This window comes from Apodemus sylvaticus, chromosome 15, assembly GCF_947179515.1.
Source record: "Apodemus sylvaticus chromosome 15, mApoSyl1.1, whole genome shotgun sequence".
Taxonomy (NCBI): Eukaryota; Metazoa; Chordata; class Mammalia; order Rodentia; family Muridae; genus Apodemus; species Apodemus sylvaticus.
Genome location: NC_067486.1, coordinates 42,523,867 through 42,542,618, shown reverse-complemented (window position 1 = coordinate 42,542,618; position 18,752 = coordinate 42,523,867). Strand labels below are relative to the sequence as shown.

The 18,752-nt window shown below is 38.2% G+C and overlaps 1 protein-coding gene across 1 annotated transcript; it reads right to left on the bottom strand.

Moving 5' to 3' along the window:
- Nucleotides 1-5,061: 5,061 nt before the first annotated feature.
- Nucleotides 5,062-18,725, bottom strand: LOC127666320 (transmembrane protein 45A-like). The gene is made up of 6 exons (XM_052159114.1): nucleotides 18,684-18,725; nucleotides 15,422-15,614; nucleotides 12,972-13,178; nucleotides 10,938-11,125; nucleotides 6,976-7,121; nucleotides 5,062-5,155 (listed from the first exon to the last, which is right to left on the bottom strand). The coding sequence occupies exons 1-6, from the start codon at nucleotides 18,723-18,725 to the stop codon at nucleotides 5,062-5,064; spliced, it is 870 nt and encodes a 289-aa protein (XP_052015074.1).
- Between the last annotated feature and the right edge of the window lie 27 nt (nucleotides 18,726-18,752).

Below are 18,752 nucleotides of genomic sequence, written 5' to 3'. Positions count from 1 at the left end.
TTAGTAAAATAGAGGCATTTTATTTAAAAAAAAAACTGGCCAGAATCAAGCCATACTTCTCCATGAAAAGTCTAAGCTATCATTAGTTTAAAGATTTTTTTTTAAACATTTTTTTATTCGATATAATTTATTTACATTTCAAATGATTTCCCCTTTTCTAGCCCCCCCACTCCCCGAAAGTCCCGCAAACCCCCTTCTCTTCCCCTGTCCTCCCACCCACCCCTTCCCACTTCCCGGTTCTGGTTTTGCTGAATACTGTTTCACTGAGTCTTTCCAGAACCAGGGGCCACTCCTCCTTTCTTCTTGTACCTCATTTGATGTGTGGATTATGTTTTGGGTATTCCAGTTTTCTAGGTTAATATCCACTTATTAGTGAGTGCATACCATGATTCACCTTTTGAGTCTGAGTTACCTCACTTAGTATGATATTCTCTAGCTCCATCCATTTACCTAAGAATTTCATGAATTCATTGTTTCTAATGGCTGAATAGTACTCCATTGTGTAGATATACCACATTTTTTGCATCCACTCTTCTGTTGAGGGATACCTGGGTTCTTTCCAGCATCTGGCAATTACAAATAGGGCTGCTATGAACATAGTAGAACATGTATCCTTATTACATGGTGGGGAGTCTTCTGGGTATATGCCCAGGAGTGGTATAGCAGGATCTTCTGGAAGTAAGGTGCCCAGTTTTCGGAGGAACCGCCAGACTGATTTCCAGAGTGGTTGTACCAATTTGCAACCCCACCAGCAGTGGAGGAGTGTTCCTCTTTCTCCACACCCTCTCCAACACCTGCTGTCTCCTGAATTTTTAATCTTAGCCATTCTGACTGGTGTAAGATGAAATCTTAGGGTTGTTTTGATTTGCATTTCCCTAATGACTAATGAAGTGGAGCATTTTTTAAGATGCTTCTCCGCCATCCGAAGTTCTTCAGGCGAGAATTCTTTGTTTAACTCTGTACCCCATTTTTAATAGGGTTGTTTGGTTTTCTGGAGTCTAACTTCTTGAGTTCTTTATATATATTGGATATTAGCCCTCTATCTGATGTAGGATTGGTGAAGATCTTTTCCCAATTTGTTGGTTGCCGATTTGTCCTCTTGATGGTGTCCTTTGCCTTACAGAAACTTTGTAATTTTATGAGGTCCCATTTGTCAATTCTTGCTCTTAGAGCATACGCTATTGGTGTTCTGTTCAGAAACTTTCTCCCTGTGCCGATGTCCTCAAGGGTCTTCCCCAGTTTCTTTTCTATTAGCTTCAGAGTGTCTGGCTTTATGTGGAGGTCCTTGATCCATTTGGATTTGAGCTTAGTACAAGGAGACAAGGATGGATCAATTCGCATTCTTCTGCATGCTGACCTCCAGTTGAACCAGCACCATTTGTTGAAAAGGCTATCTTTTTTCCATTGGATGTTTTCAGCCTCTTTGTCGAGGATCAAGTGGCCATAGGTGTGTGGGTTCATTTCTGGATCTTCAATCCTGTTCCATTGATCCTCCTGCCTGTCACTGTACCAATACCATGCAGTTTTTAACACTATTGCTCTGTAGTATTGCTTGAGGTCAGGGATACTGATTCCCCCAGACTTTCTTTTGTTGCTGAGAATAGTTTTAGCTATCCTGGGTTTTTTGTTGTTCCAGATGAATTTGATAATTGCTCTTTCTAACTCTGTGAAGAATTGAGTTGGGATTTTGATGGGTATTGCATTGAATCTGTATAGTGCTTTAGGCAAAATGGCCATTTTAACTATTTTGATTCTACCGATCCATGAGCATGGGAGGTTTTCCCATTTTTTGAGGTCTTCTTCTATTTCCTTTTTCAGCTATCATTAGTTTAAAGATTTTTAAAGACAAAAACACAAAGTGTTTTATTTTTCTATAAAACTTGATTTTATAACAGACGTCTCACAGATGTGTCAGCCATCTAAGCAAGGGTTTCATATGAAAGTAAAACTTTGTGAAACTGTTAATCTCGTGACCCAGTTTCTTGAACAAATAATTGAGGCAATGAAAGATTTAAAACAAATAGTAGTCTTAAGAATAGCCTGACGGCACCAGGAAGTTGTCCATCTTCAACAAGTAAGCTGGCAGGGCATAGCCAAAATAGGAGCAACTTCCTCATGGCTTACAAGAAAAACATTTATAAGTCTTTTCAACACAGTAAATTATGTTTATCATTAGACTCTTGGCATTTTTCACAGGCTCGTCAAACAAATACTGAGTGATTATATTTAGTATGGGCATATTGAGAAGCGTTGCCTAAAGCCAACTTTCTAAAGCCAGTTTTAGAATTTAAAACATTCAATATTTGTGCCATAATGTATTTGCATTATTTCAGAAAACTTATTGTAATAGAATCTTTCATAAAGTGAAACTATCAATCATAAAATATTCTATTGATCAAAGGCCAAGAAAAAAGTTTCTTTGCCAGCTCCTAAAAATTTATACAGTGTCTGTTTGCCCAAGGCTGTTTAAACAGTGGTCACACTTTGACCAAATTAAAGAAAAATTGGTTTATTCAAGTGGTTTGGTTGATTAAACAAAATTCTCTCTTCTTGTGGATTAGTTTTACTTTTTCTATTGGTAGTAGTCAGAAGATCCTTTAGCAGTTTTGTCCCATTGAGTTATCAGTGGGGCCATTAATTGCTGTAAGTTATGTAGTACCACTTTTTGACAATCAAGAATTAAAAAAAAAAAAGCCAGGGGGTGGTGGTGGTGCACGCCTGTAATCTCAGCACTCTGGGAGGCAGAGGCAGGCGGATTTCTGAGTTTGAGGCCATCTGAGTTGAGGTCTACAGAGGGAGTTCCAAGACAGCCGGAGCTACACAGAGAAATCCTGTCTCGAAAAAACCAAATCCAAAAAAATTACCAAAAAAAAAATGTTCAGGTAAACAAAATCCTATGGGGAAAGAATAATCTTTCACTCTGACCCAGGAACACAGTTATATTTCATCACCTTCCATATTATGGAAACAAACACACTGGGCTCTCCTCTTCTTGAGTACAAAGACAACAGAACACAGGAGACTAAAACTGAAGAAAGTCCCATGGATGGGTAGAAATCATGCTTTCTCACAAGTAACAGATAGGAGAGTGGTATGTAAAATGCCCCTAAGATAGCGAACTTAACCCTTAAATGATATTAGAGTGAGCCAAGTAAGTATTAGAGTAAGTGGCCTGTATTAGGTCTAGTCAAAGCTCAGTGACCAGAGCCTAGCTGAAGAAACAAGGGCCATCTCAGAACCCCTGAGGGAGGCAACACAACTACACTGAGACTCTGCTCTGGAGACAGGTGCCCCAAGGGGATAGCAGAGAGGTCCTGAAAACCCGGATATAAAGGCATGGTGATGAAAGCATTGTTAAGATCTAAAATGGTAAACTGAAAAGCAGAGGAAGGAGTCCACACCAGCCAGGCAGCAAACCATGAAGAGAGATGATTTTCCTATGATAATCATGGAAATTACTTTCTGATTTTGCCTGTTTTCTACTATGTTTTTCAGTATGCTTTTGTTCAGGGATCATTTTTTTTTTACATTATTTTTTTTATTCAATATATTTTTTATTTACATTTCAAATGATTTCCCCTTTCCTAGCCCCCCCACTCCCAGAAAGTTCCGTAAGCCCCCTTCTCTCCTCCTGTCCTCCCACCCACCCCTTCCCACTTCCCGGTTCTGGTTTTGCTGAATACTGCTTCACTGAGTCTTTCCAAAACAAGGGGCCACTCCTCCTTTCTTCTTGTACCTCATTTGATGTGTGGATTATGTTTTGGGTATTCCAGGTTTCTAGATTAATATCCACTTATTAGTGAGTGCATATCATGATTCACCTTTTGAGTCTGGGTTACCTCACTTAGTATGATGTTCTCTAGCTCCATCCATTTGCCTAAGAATTTCATGAATTCATTGTTTCTAATGGCTGAATAGTACTCCATTGTGTAGATATACCACATTTTTTGCATCCACTCTTCTGTTGAGGGATACCTGGGTTCTTTCCAGCATCTGGCAATTACAAATAGGGCTGCGATGAACATAGTAGAGCATGTATTCAGGGATCATTTTTACTGCTCTTGTTTCTTTTCCTTCAAGTTATGAGATAATGTGAAAGCAAAAAAAAAAAAAGCCATGAAAAATGAAAGACCAAGTACAAGCTCTGTCAGGGTAAGTGTAGGTGTTCCACAGCTATACCACTCTTACCATGCCCACTCTCATCTGTCATGAATTAGCATGACCAACACTTTGGAGTGTTGCTAGGTCTCTCAGTGCAATAAATTTTCTATTATTTTTCTATTTTTAGCTTTTCTATTTTTTATTCTATTTGCAACCATACACCCTAGGGAACAACCCTCTTATCCTTCAGAGAGTTCTAGTCAACTTTTCCTCTTGGAGAACTTGAAGTAATTGGACAAAAATATTTTTTTGGCAAAATTTAGTTTTACTGTCTTCAGCTGCAAGTCAGTGTTTGTTTATTTTGTTTGTTTGTTTCCTATCAGCCAGCTATTAATTCTTTTCTTGCCAACTAAGAGTCTCCCAGATCCCTGGATCTAATGACAGTCTTAGGCCAAACCCAATGTTGTTCTTATAATAACTCCCTGGCTTGTATCTTATTTGAGTGTGTGTATTCAGAGATTAGATGTTGTGATAATTCCTCCCCTGGTAAGATATAAATAACATCAGATGACACATCAGAAACAAACCAAAGAAACCAAAGTATGATTCCACTAAAGTCCATCCTGGAGAACCAATGGATTTATTGGGCTTATTTACAGATTGGGGGTGATGTTTTCCTCTCAGGAGCTACACCAGAAAATCTTTACCCTGCATGGATGATGGCTTCTAGGATAACAAGAAGGTTTTTCATGTGTTAACCGTTCACCTGATTTAACAGTGTGGGGCAATGGTGGATTTCAATGCTGTGGGAGCTTTCTCCTCCAACAGGCACTGTAAGATGCTCCTTTCACAGTCTCTCATAGTGGTGAAACTATACACCCCAGGAAACACTCCTCTTATCCTTTAGAGAGATGTGGTCAATTTTTTCTCTTGGAGAATTGAAGTAATTGGAGACAAAAATCACATATCTTCTTCTGAGTCTTCTTGCTGTTCATAATTTTTCAGAAATTGAATTTCTGAGGGACAGGGCTTGCTAAGTTTCCACTTAATGAACCTGAGGGGGGGAAAGGAAGTTATCCCTGGTTAAATGACATCTAAAATTAAACCTTAAATCAATGTGAATCTATAATAAAGCAAACCCTAGATTATTTGTGTAACTGTGGATACACAAACATCAGAAGGAAAATAATTTCTATTTGCCTTTGAGCTATTTAAAATTTGTGTAGATTACAGTAAGGTAAAAGTAAGCAGATAAAATATGGGCTTTTAAATTTATCATGTTAGGGCATAATTTAGATCATTTCTAATGAAAATAGAAGAATCTACAATCTGTGGCAAGCCCAGGTGAAATGACCATCAGTGGAGTTTCCACAACATCCTATGAATTACAAGAAGGTGGCTTTAGCCGGGTGGTGGTGGCACACGCCTTTAATCCCAGCACTTGGGAGGCAGAGGCAGGCAGATTTCTGAGTTCAAGGCCAGCCTGGTCTACAGAGTGAGTTCCAGGACAGCCAGGGCTACACAGAGAAACCCTGTCTCGGGGGGGGGGGGAAACAAAACAAAACAAAACAAAACAAAACAAAACAAAACAAAACAAAAGCAAGAAGGTGGCTTTTCCTCTGAAGAAAGTACATTAAACCATTGCCTTCATTAGAGCTAGCCCAAGTTCACTTTAACACCAGTTCAAGTCTGTGCTGGATTTCAACTCTTCCTTGTACCTTCAAAGAGGATCTTTTGTAAGCAGGACACTGACTGTGTAACTACAGGTGACACCCATGTTTGGTGTCAATCAATTGAGAAACTGAGAGAGGAGTCATGCTCCTTTCTAGTAGATGGCCAGCCTTAGAATCTATGGGTATATGAGAACCAATAATTAAACTCAGGGGGTGATGTTTTTGAGAAAATGAGGTCATGAAATTGAGGGAAGAAGGTGTCTGGATAGGTCTTAGAAGAATTAAAGATGAGAAAAGGAAAGTGGATGATCAAAGTGCATTATATACATATATGAAACTCTCAAGAAGTAAGCCTGTTTTTAAAGTAGACAGAAGTGGCTCCATCCTATGCCCATGTTAGTACTTTGAAATAAACTCAGATGGAGGTTTGGAGGAAGTGGTGGTTACAATTTCCAACACTTGAAGCTATGAAGCTTCTTAGTGGCCCAAGTTGAACACGCTCTCTTCTTCTATGATCCGAAGGAAAACATCAGTGTGAACCATGCCCATTTCTTCCTATATATGACTATCATAAAGGCATTGTGTACTTGGACCACACAAGTAGAAAATGAATTCATAAATCACAGAAAACAATATGCAAACAAATATGGTAAATGAAATTACCAAAATCATTCTCATTTTATGAGAAACTTCTCTAAGCACCTACATGTTGATTTTAATTTTCTGCTTTCCATGATCTGATGAAGTGTAGGCCTGTCACCATAGAGGGATAAGGAATCAAATAGATTCCTAGAAAGTAGACAGACAGGCAAGAGGGTCTTTAGTAGATGAATGAACTTAATATTTAAGATGGCAGACTTCCTGTTTCTTCTCCCTCTCCAAGACAAAAACTTGGTTCTTTTCCCATCAGAGGGAGATGTTCTAGAGGACATTCAAATCTCCTGCCAGGGAGGCACAAGTGAATGTGCTGCAGGATGATGTATGTGTCATAGGCACATCAGAGACACCTCTTCCAAATTTGTGTCAGCATTTACTGTTTTTCTGGCAATTTCTGTGCTTCCAGAGAATTTTCTGCTATACTATTTTTTGTAATATAACAGTAAGAGAACAAACTCATTCATGGAAAGGATTTAAATTTTAAGATTAACTACTCAGTTGAGTCTTGATGATCATATCTCATGAGTGTGAGTCATTAACTTACCAGCTAACAAGAGCATAATTAACTCCAATGATGACATAGGTCAACATATAATAAGCACAGAAGAATGTGGCAAGAATCGTAGTGTTGATATGATCATTCAGGTCCCAGGCATTTTCCATATTTTTGGGAAATATGACAAAACCAATCTGTGTTTTAAAACAAAACAAAATGACATTAATTTTGTTTTTAAGACACATTACCAGACATAGTTATTCCAAATGCTTGATAACTAAATGATTGCCAGCATACGAGAGAGCACAGATAATTCATGGTTTTCTGCCTAGTTTAGCAACATAGACAGTATCTACCTAGTCATATTTCTAAACTATCTTGAAAGAGTATTAATCCCTAAATGGCTCATCCTTATTAGTCACCCTGATTAGTCCCCTGATGGGGCAGAAGGAACATAAGAGCCAAAGGAGAGGGAGGGTGGTTGTGAAATGCTGTCTTCTGACATGGTTGTCCCACTCATAAAATCAAGGAAGATGCGGCTTTGTGTCCCAATCTAGACACAAAAAAAAGCCAAGTTCTGGTATAGATGAAAAAGGTTTTCTCCAGGTCCTAACATTTCCTGATGAACCATTGAGAGTTGATATCTATTGGAGAAGGAAGAGTCATTCTCTTTAGAAGATGTGGCCTGGGGTAGATTCTCTAGGTTATGGAGGATGACTATCCAAAGATGAAAATGTGAAATATCAATATATGTAATAACATGGATGATATTTGAGGTACTATATTGAATAAAAATGAGCAGAAACAGCAGATCATAAATCATCCTCTTTTTAAAAAATCCATAATATGTGGGGTTAGGAAACAAATTTGTAGTTGGCAAAGCCTAGGAGTAAAGACAAAGGAAAATAACTGCTAATTGAGCACATGGGGGCTTTTTGGGGTTTTTTTTTTTGTTTTTTTGTTTTGTTTTGTTTTGTTTGTTTTTGTTAGCATGGGAATGTTTGGGAGAGCATTAGAGGTGGTAATGTGTGACATTTTTAATAGAATAAAGGTGGCTGAATTTTATCCTTTAAAGTTGTGTGTCATATAAATTTCATCCCAATAAAATGGCAGATATTAGATTGCTAGATTTCAGGTCTCTAGAGCAGAATGAAATATAGAAAAATTCTCGATTATATCATGGACAACTATATAACTGCTATCACAATTTGACCATATATTTATGGCAGTGCCTTCAAGTTCCTTCCAATGGCCTCTTTGGAATGTATTACCACCTTTAACCTATAATCTTCATTTTACAAATAATGAAATTTTATGGAAAAATATGCACTTAGTCTATATTGAGTAAAGATTGAATTTCATTTCTTCCTTTAATTTTAATTTCAAATAGTCTGAGTGAATCAGTAGAAACTAAGATTTTTTTTTTTTTGCTTGAATCCCTTTCCCCCGTGTATAGATTCCCTTTGGATGGAATGAGAACTCCAACTTTTATTATCTCACATATGTGACCAAATAATATATACCATGTACCAGGCAGTTTATCATGATGTATTCATGAGCTCTCTGAAATAATCTTTAGTCTTAAAAAATAATTTCAATAAGGAGGTCTCATTATCCCTCCTATTATAAAAGAAAGTCTGGAACTCAGAAAGTTCAATAACTTTGACAACAGCCAAAATTTCTGAATGACCCAGACAGTACTCCAAAGTAACAGTGCCTGGCTTCTTCCTTCTGCTGCACATTCTTCATCAGCATATATTCTTGCCATGATGGTCAATATGGAAGGATTATGGACTGAACAACCAGGTCAGTCTGGGTAATCTCAGCAGTTTGAATAATCACAGCTAAGAAAGAACTTGGTCCCTTGAAGATACGTTATTATGTTACCCATAAACCACATATTTCCTATTCTGTTGACCATGATACTGCCCCTTTCCCTCACCTGACAATGCTATTCCAAGTATTTACATTTCACATGAGTTATAAGAAAGCATTGTCAGGTGACTTCCTTTCTAGTAACTAAAAATCCCTAGAATGGCCTATTTAAGCAATGCACTGCTTCCATCCCAAAGATTCTTTGCATGTGTAAGTGTATACCAAAGCACAATTTATCAAACATCATAAAATATGTATGTAATCAATCACTGATTATAAATCTGCTTTATATAGACTATTAAGGTCAGAGAGTTGACATAATCAAATAGAAAGAGCCTAAGGGTTAGGATAAGATAAATCTAGACTTAGATCCTACTTCAGGCTGTTTGTGTGGCTGGTTGGTTAGTTGGTTGGTTGGTTGGTTGGTTGGTTGGTTTTTAGTATCTTCATAAACCACAATGTAAGCCCTAGAGAATAGGTTCTCAACCTGTGGGTCACAATGATTCCTTGGTAGTCAACCATCTTTTGTACCATCTGTATATCAGATATTTATTTTACAATTCATAAAAGTAGTAAAATTTTAGGTATGAAGTAGCAAAATCAAATAATTTTATGGTTGGAGGTCACCACAACATAAGAAATAGCTTTAAGGAGTCATAGGATTAAGAATGTTGAAAAACTACCTAGAGGCAGTAAGTGACCTGGGGTAGAAATAAGAGGCTATTGGGCTTTCTCCCCATCCTGGTGGCAAAAGTTTCAGTATGGTATATATTTCATTCAATGCAGAAAGATATATAACACTGCTTTCATCATCAGCATTTGATAGTTTTCCAGGCCCCACATATATCAATAGAATGGGAAATGGTTGGGACCAAGAGACTGGTTTGGGTGAGGGTGCATATTCCTTGTTTCTACCATGTGACAAGCATATCCACCTCTTGGTCTCCACTCATCCAGAATTCCTTGAGATCCCCTAATATCATGTATGTGGTAGCATTGTCTCCATTAACATGGATGCATGCCTGTTAAGCTAAGCTTGTATGGAAAATAATTAGCAGAGAAGTGTCTAGTTTCATTATTGTATGAGTCTTGCAAAATAGCTTAATCTTCTTGATCTTCGTACTAATACGTTGGAAATGATAATACCTAACTGCTACACTATAATAAATTGGGAAAATGAGATGTTCATAAGAATCCAATAAAAAATAAACATGGCATGCACCTATAATCCCAGAACTAAGGATGCTAAGGCCTTGGATTCTAGGATTCTGAGTTCAAGGTCAACCTGGGATACCTAATAAGATACTGTCTCAAAAAATTCCTTTTCAATACAATGACAAGCAAATACTTGTTTTTCAATAGATAACTGGCTCCTCACTTTCTTGCCTTCCATATATTTCTGGAGCCTACTACTGACTAGGCAATATGCTGTCTTAGGATCAAGAATTAATGATGACCAAATGGACCGGGGTGGGGTCCCCAATGGAGGAGTTGGAGGATGGTCCAGAGGAGCTGAAGGGGTTTACAGCCCCACGGAAAGAACAGTGATGTCAGCCACCCAGACGCCCCAGGACTCCCAGGAACTAAACCATCAACCAAGGGGTACACATGGTTCCAGCCAAAAATGTGACAGAGGAATGCCTTGTTGGGCATCAGTAGGAGGAGTGATCCTTGGCCAGGGGAAGGTTCAATAGTTGCCCCAACAAAGGAAAATCGAGGGGGTGGAGGTGGGAGTGGGTCTGGTGGAGGGGCATATACGTGGAGGCAGGGGGTAGGAGGAGGGGTTGGGGGTTTTAGGGGAGGGAGGAAAACAGGAAAGGTTTTAGCATTTGAAATGTAAATGAAGATTATATTCAATAAAAAAAGAATTGATGGTGACTAATATCATCAACTGAGAGTTTTTATGTAGTAGATAGTCAGATGTATAACAGACACATCCTGCTTCCTCTCAGTTGCTCTACCAATGTTCCCACTAGGAATATAAGGTTATCTAATTTAAAGATATAACCACCTAAAGACCAACAGTTTCACTATAGGCAGTATAGGCAGTCTCTGGAGCCTATAGGAAAATACCTCAGCCAATATGGAGAGAAGCCACAGGTAGAAACAAGATAAATCCAAAGGCCTCAACTCACCTGAAAGAAACAAGCCCCCTGTAGCATGGTGAAACTTGACCTCAGGAGCTCCAGAACTACATTGTTCTTTGTGAGGAGGAATTCTATAAAGGCAGCAAGACCAGCCAAAAACGCACTGAAGACAAGCTGTTGGTGTGCGAACTTGTCCACCAATATCGGGCTTTGAGGGTGGTTGTAAATGATGAAAGCTAGAAGGGTAGGGGAAATTTGGGGCTTGTTTTTTTTTTTAAATAAAAACAAAAGAGAACAAATTCACCACTTCTTTCTCATGCCTTCCTTCCCTCCCTATCCACAGAATTTTATACACCTATACAGTTGATAAGTCTCACAGCAATGCATCTTGGCATTTAATTTTTTCAGTTACCACTGCCTATTTATAATAGAATTATTGAAATTCAACCCTCCATTCTCTTCTCCAACCTTTCTTTTTTCCTTCTAACATGAAATTTTCAACTAGCTTATTTTAAAGACATTATTATGCAGGCTAATGGATAATAAATATGACAGAGCAGAGGGTTACAATTCAGTGAATTTGCAGATAAATAAGCTGAAGCCAGAGCCTTGCCTTAAATTCAGCTCCCTGGAGAAAAGGAAACACACTCATAAATCACATCTTGTGAAGTGTGACAGTATTAGCAGCAAGTAGCATCTGTGATATTTCATTACATAAACATATTACAATTTCAACTCAATGGTTTTATTAAGCTAGAACAAAGGGGTGTTCATGAAAGACATGAGAACCAAGCTATTAGTTGTTGCTATTTATTTTTTCTGGCCCTTGTCCTCAAAAAGGAACAGGCAAGAATAATTTTTCTTCATCTGTGAGGAAAGGAGAAGCTACCACCTAGCTTTCAGGGATCCATAATCGATCTACATTCTCACATCTTCACTTAAGTCCTCTTCCTCACCCACCACAGTAATTTTAGAAAACAAATGAACAAAACATATTATTGCATTAATCTCTCAAAATTAGGACCTCCAATTCTAAAATGATTAAATTTTGCAGACTCTATACATACTAGCAAAGTTTTACTGTATCAGTGATTTAAAAGCTAGTTAGTAAGTGCCAGAATATGTTAACACCTGGCTACCCCATTTGAGGATTCATGCTTGCATTCCTCTGGATTTATTTTTCTTTCATTGTTAAAAATATTTTTTAAAAAATTAATTGCTAAGAAAACAAAGAAATAACAACAATATTAATGATTCTTCAGGACAAATACAGAAAGAAAGGGGTGACAAAAAACCTCCCTCCTCCCCAGCATGCAATAAAGACACATGCTCCATTATGTTCATAGCAGCCTTATTTATAATAGCCAGAAGCTGGAAAGAACCCAGCTGTCCCTCAATGGAGGAATGGATACAGAAAATGTGGTATATTTACACAATGGAATACTACTCAGCAATTAAAAACAATGAATTCACAAAATTTTTAGGCAAATGGTTGGATCTGGAAAATATCATCCTAAATGAGATAACCCAATCACAAAAGAATACACATGGAATGCAATCTCTGATAAGTGGATATTAATTAGCCCAGAAGCTCTGAATACCCAAGGCACAATTAGCATAACAAATGACTCCATGAAGAAGTAAGGAGAGGATCCTGATCCTGGAAAGGCTTGATCTAGCATTGGAGGGGAGTATCAGGACAGAGAAAAAGGAGAGAGGTGATTGGAGAATGGGTGAAGAGAAGGTTTATGGGATATATGGGGAGGGGCGAACTGGGAAAGGGGAAATCATTTGGAATGTAAACAAAGAATATAGAAAATAAATATATATAATAATAATAACTAAAAAAAAAAAAAACCTCCTCCCCCTGGTTCTGGAAAGACAGTGCAGCAGTATAGGGGAATACCACAACAAGGAAGTGGGAAGGGGTGGATGGGGGAAAAGGGGGAGGGAAGAGGGCTTATGGGACTTTCAGGAGTGGAGAGCCAGAAAAGGGGAAAACATTTGAAATATAAATAAAAAATATATCGAATAAATAAAAAAATAAAAAATTTAAAAAAAAACCTCTTCCCACATACTTACCTTCCACAAAGAAGGCATTTGATGACATTAAGTTGACCAAAGAGACTGGAAGTGAAGTAATGGTGAAACATGAAATCTTGGTCACACCCAGCATTGCAAGGACCACATACATGATGACATGTTGCCAGTGCTGGGTTCTGACCAACTTCAGTTGTTTATGCGGTAGCATTTTTACTTTTCCATACACAGAAAATAGACCAATTATTCCTATAGAAAAATCATGCCACAGTTTCAGCAACATTCTACATGATTTTTACCTGGCACACACAGGCAGGAAGATATGACCATTGCTTCGTTCAATCTGCTGTGTCCTCTTAAAACATTACCTCCTCTCTTGCTTGTTCCCTAACAGCTGTGTAGTGACACCTTAGACTTCCTTAGGGGTTCAAATGCTCACTAAAATAGCAAATTTTAGTCTAAACCAATACTCATGACTTTCCTTCAGGTGTCTATTCAGGTGTCCAAGGTGTATGATATTGCCATATGGAAGCTAACTGTTCATTTCTTAGCTACTAGACTTTTGGATAGCCATTAGGTAAAAGATTGGATTTGGTTCCTGAGTTCTAAACCAAAATTAAGATTTAGCTTCCTCCAGCTGAGAATAAGAAAAAAAGCCCCAGTCAATCTAGTATGTGGTTTAATCAGTTATGCATACACTTGAACTTTCTCAGAGATGGAGTGCTTACTAACATATATAAGTTTGCAGATAAGTTATTCTTTTTGGAAACAGTGTGAATCATATTTTAAAATGTAATGGAAAAATAGAAGCTTTTCTCTTTTACAACAGACAGGTTAAAACTAAAAGCAGATCATTTTTACAGAAGTCCCAATAGCAATGAAAAAAACCTCATAAATTATATGGCCCAACTATTTTCTCTAATTCAAGAAATTAGAAAAAATAAGAAGGTAAAATCATAAAACAAGAGCTTCCTCAGCCTTGACCACACTCCATAACCTCTCAGCAATGATTTATTGATGCCTTTCAACAATTACTTGATTATTTTTCCATCACTAGCAAAATACTTTCTAATAGGGTATATTCTTCCAGAGACCAGAAAAAAAATGATATGAAATTATTTCAGAGGATTCAAACCATTTCACAAAATTCACCATGATTATATTGGTTAAATTTACAATTAATTTAGGCATTCCTAAATAGGAATTTCCAAGAAATAGGCATTCCATTCAAGTACACGTGAATCTCACGTAGAAGGTGGAATAAAATAGTCATAAGAGGCAGGTAGTGGGAGGGGTCTGGAAGGGAGGGGGATGGGAAGGGAAATGGTGGGTTCAGGATCAGGTGTGGAGAAGGACAGGAGAGATGGCTAAAAGACCCTGAAAATGAATGGAAATCTGCAACTGCCAGGGTTAAGGAGATGGAGAGTATCTCCAGGAAGAGACTGAGACCTGGGTTAAGGGAGGTGCCCAAGAATCAATGGGAACGGCCTTAGCTGTGTCTCACTACATTGGGGCTATGGAACTGGAAGAGGCCACCTCCTATATACAGACAGGAACTCCAGTGAACCTAATAGAGACCCCAACCCACACACAAAACTTTCAAGCCAATATTTATTCTGTCTACAAGAAACACAGGCATGAAAGATGGAACAGATCCTAAAGGGAATGGTCAACCAAAAACGGGCCCAACTTGAGACCGATTCCATAGGCAAGCACTAATAATCCCTAACACTATTACACTTACAGACAGGAACATGATGTCCTCTGTGAGGTGCCTCTCAGCAGCTGACTCAGACAGATACAGACACCCAAAGTGAAACAGTGGATGGAGCTTGGGGAGTCTTATGGAAAAATAGGAAAAAGGATTGCCGGCCCCAGTGGGGATAGGAACTCTACAGGAAAACAGAGTCAACTAACCTGGACCCTTGGGGCTCTCAGAGTCTGAACCACCAACCAAAGAACATCCATGGACCTAAGACTCCCTGCACATATATATCAGATGTGCGGCTTGGTCTTCACGTATGTCCCAAATAACTGGAACGGGGGCTATACCACGAGCTGCTGCCTGTATCCCAAAAGTTGGGTGGCCTTGTCTGGCCTCAGTGGGAGAAGAGGCACCTAGCCTCTCAGAGACTTGAAGTGCCAGGGCAAAGGAATACCCAGGGAGGGGGAGCACCTGCTTAGAGAAGGGGAGGGAGGTTGGGGGAAGGATTATAAAAGCTTGTGACCAGACAGGGGATGGTGGGTGGCATGTAAAGTGAATAAGTAAAAAAAAAAAAAAAATTAATTCAACTAAACAAAACAGGCCTTTGTATAAACATAAAATGCCATCTTTCTATCAAATTATATTACATGGAAATTGTAATTAGAATATAATAAATGTTTTGAATAAGACAGTCAGCTTTGGAGTTCCTTGATTTTGTACCAAAATCTTTTTTCATGCATATGAAAACAACAAAGTTGAGAAAATACGACATAGGAAGTCAGCTCACCTGCTAATGCCATGACAATAATCACAATTCCTTCCAAAATTTCTGTTCGAGAGAAAAATTTGGGGGTAATAAGGGAGGAAGATCTTTTTTGCTGTTTACAAATATACTTCAAAATACTCCTTGTACTCCACCAAAGACCTAGGATAAGTAAAAAGGATCCAGGAAGGAAATGACCTGCAGCATCCCCCATGACCTGAAAAGATAAGAATATAGCGATGATAAACATTATATTTGTGGAACATCACCAAACCATTTCTCATCCCTAAACAGCAGAGTAGCTCCTGATGGTTATTAGCACATAGTAGGTCATATTATAGTATAAGCTATGCCCACAGAACATTAAAATTCGCCTTGACACTTGATCATGCATGTGGGGGATGTTTGAAATGTCATCTCTAGCCCATAGAGATAAGTATTGCATTTTCAATTGAGGTATGAGTTTACAGGAGTTAAATGACTTCCCCAGATCTCATAACTGTTAGGCAAAATTTTGTCAGCTTTAATACAAAACTCAAGGATTTCTTTAAAAGACAGTATGCAGTTCATCAACCACTTGCTTTTTAAGTGTAAAGGAAAGTAATATGAAACCTTGATCTGTTTGTTTACAATTTGAAATGATACAAAGTTACTTATGATTCTTTTCCATGTACAAAGTATCAAGGGCCAAGTATGTGAGAGGAACTATTTGCATTCATCTAACATTCGCATGTTCTTCCACACACTTCTTCAGCCCTTCATGTAGGTGGATTGGAGCTCTGGTTTCAGTTCTAGCTGGCTGGCTGAGCAATTGGCCCATATCATTGAAGGCTGACTCACTGAAGTCTATGTGATTCCCTCATCTCTCTCTTCCTCTGCCCTTTCTTCTGCACTGGCAACTTTGGCACGGCCTGACTGCAACACAGAACATACTGCTTCAGATTTCAAAGAAATAACCTTTAGTTGGTCAAAGAATTGATCTTGAGCAGTATGGGGTGCAGCCCTTTGTTCAAATCCATTGGGACATCAACAAAACAATGATGACATATTCTGAAATCATTCTATGAGTCTAGTACTAGGCAAGAGCTAATCTCAATGATGAAAAGGAATTTCAGAATATCCTCTGATCAGCAAAGGTGGATCCCCTAGTCCCTGGCAGCCCCTGTGGGTTTCTCCTCTGAGATACAAAGGGAAGCTCCTGGAGAAACTGGGAAGCTGACCCAAATACTACCAGTATAATACCTCCTATAAAGACCCCAAATTTTTCTTTCAGTGTACCCTTAAATTATATAAAGCATCTAAGAGTCAGAATTAGTGTGTCTCACAGAGCTGAGCATAGGTTCTTGTCCGAACTCTGGGGAATGGCTTGGGACCTGTCTTTTGAATTCTCTGATCAGTAGTTCTTAATAAGTGGAGATGCTATTCCCTGATAATATTAAGTATAAGTTGGCACAACTTCTTTCAAAAGTAATCTAGCAAGTAGTAGAATAGTTTAAAGTCCACACATGGCATGGCAATTCTGTTTGTAATAAATGCCCTAGAAATTTGCTATATATGTCTTCCTCGTGTATTTGTGAAGAATGACATTGCTACATCAAGAGTGGAAAATGAAACACAAGTAATATTAATATTCACCAATAGATGAATCAATAAATGCTATACCATAATAAAATGTAATTTTTTTTTTTGGTTTTTTGAGACAGAGTTTATCTGTGTAGCACTGGCTGTCCTGGAACTCACTCTGTAGACCAGGCTGGCCTTGAACTCAGAAATCTGTGTGCCTCTGCCTCCCAAGTTCTGGGATTAAAGGCGTATGACATCACTGCCTGGCATTCAATGTAATTATAATTAATATGTTTTACAGATAAATGAATTATCCCTTCCAAGTTTGGCTGTTATGAATAAAAACTGCTGTTAACACTCATGTTCAGGCTCTGGTATGACTAAAACTGTCTTAATTTATTAGAATAAATAAGTATTTTAGCAATATGTATCAATTCTTAATTTTAAGTATTTTATATTTTAATATTCAAATTTATTATTTGAAATTTTCATATATGTATATAATACATGTTCATTATATTGATTCCTAAACCCCTTTAAACACCTTCCAGCCTCTCCTATATCCCCTTGACAATATCATGTTTCTGTTGTTAAGTAGCTCATTTAGTGCAGTAAATGAAATCCTTAAATGCATGGGCCATCTACCACCTTCATTCTAAATACCCATCCTTATATTAATGGATAAGTGTAGCACTCACCCCTCACCAATAAAAAAAAAAAAACTGTAAGAGCTGAAAGGTCCTAAGAGCCAAAGGATCAAATGGTTTGCTATTAAATAGTGTTTTCTGTGTATACACAAAAAATCTTATCATTGTGGTCACCTAAAGAAGACCAGAACCATGATAACACCAGCTAATATGCCAATATAGATGAGGGAACGCTCCCAAGGCCCCATTCCAAGATAAAGAGCTACAGGAAATTAATGGCTTCTTGGAGAGGAGGAATCATCTTTCTCAAGAAAGCAGTCCTGTGATAGATTAACCAATCACAAATGGGTAAGGGGTGTAGAGGTCTTTGTGCTCACAGACATGCACAAGGAGCATGTTAAGCACATGGTCTTATTCCTTCAATAGAAGGAATTAAAAATCTATCATTTCTTGGCCTTTTAGCTAAGATCAAGTGTAGGAATTAAAAATCTATTTTCCACAAGAAGACTGAAGCTGATATGTTTCTAATCTGGTGACCTTTGTACAATCTGTGTGGCTGGAGACATTCTGTCACCAGAACTTCCTCTAAATGCTCCTGGTAAACTGGTCTTTCTCAGTCAATCTATAGAAACTACCTTTATGGACAGTGTTATGGGCACTTCCAAAGACTTTTGATGTGGTCACATCTGATCTGTGTTTAGCTTACAAATGCAAAGAGATTTAGGGATGTCTTGTTGTACATGCAGGATTGAGTAAGTCATCACAAGAATAGTTTTCTCCAGATTTCCTGTATTTAAATATGTCTAAAATAAGCCATTCAGTATTGTAGAACTTAATCTTGATTAGGGTTTTCTACCCCCACCTTAATCATTCAGTTCCCACATAAAAGAAACAAAACCTTTATATTTATAATAAGCCTTTAATGCACTAGAGCTGGGCAGATATCTAACGCCTAAGCTATTAATATCTACTTCCCCATAAATAACCCTGAGTTATATAACTTGCCATGTTCCATCTGGGCAGCTCTTAACTCCACCTGTCTAGCCCTCACCATCAGGTTTCTGTGACTCACCTACCACATTGTGTCTTCTCCTCTCCCCACCTTCTTCTCTCCTCATGGTCTCCTACCTCAGACCCCAAACCTG

Bases quoted from the DNA above. Each gene is read 5' to 3' on its own strand.
- LOC127666320 (XM_052159114.1), bottom strand. From the start codon at position 18,725: ATGAGGAGAGAAGAAGGTGGGGAGAGGAGAAGACACAATGTG. The intron at 15,615-18,683 runs GTAGGTGAGTCA...TTATCTTTTCAG, and splicing joins AGAGGAGAAGACACAATGTG to GTCATGGGGGATGCTGCAGG. The intron at 7,122-10,937 runs GTGAGTTGAGGC...TTTAAAACACAG, and splicing joins AGGGGGCTTGTTTCTTTCAG to ATTGGTTTTGTCATATTTCC.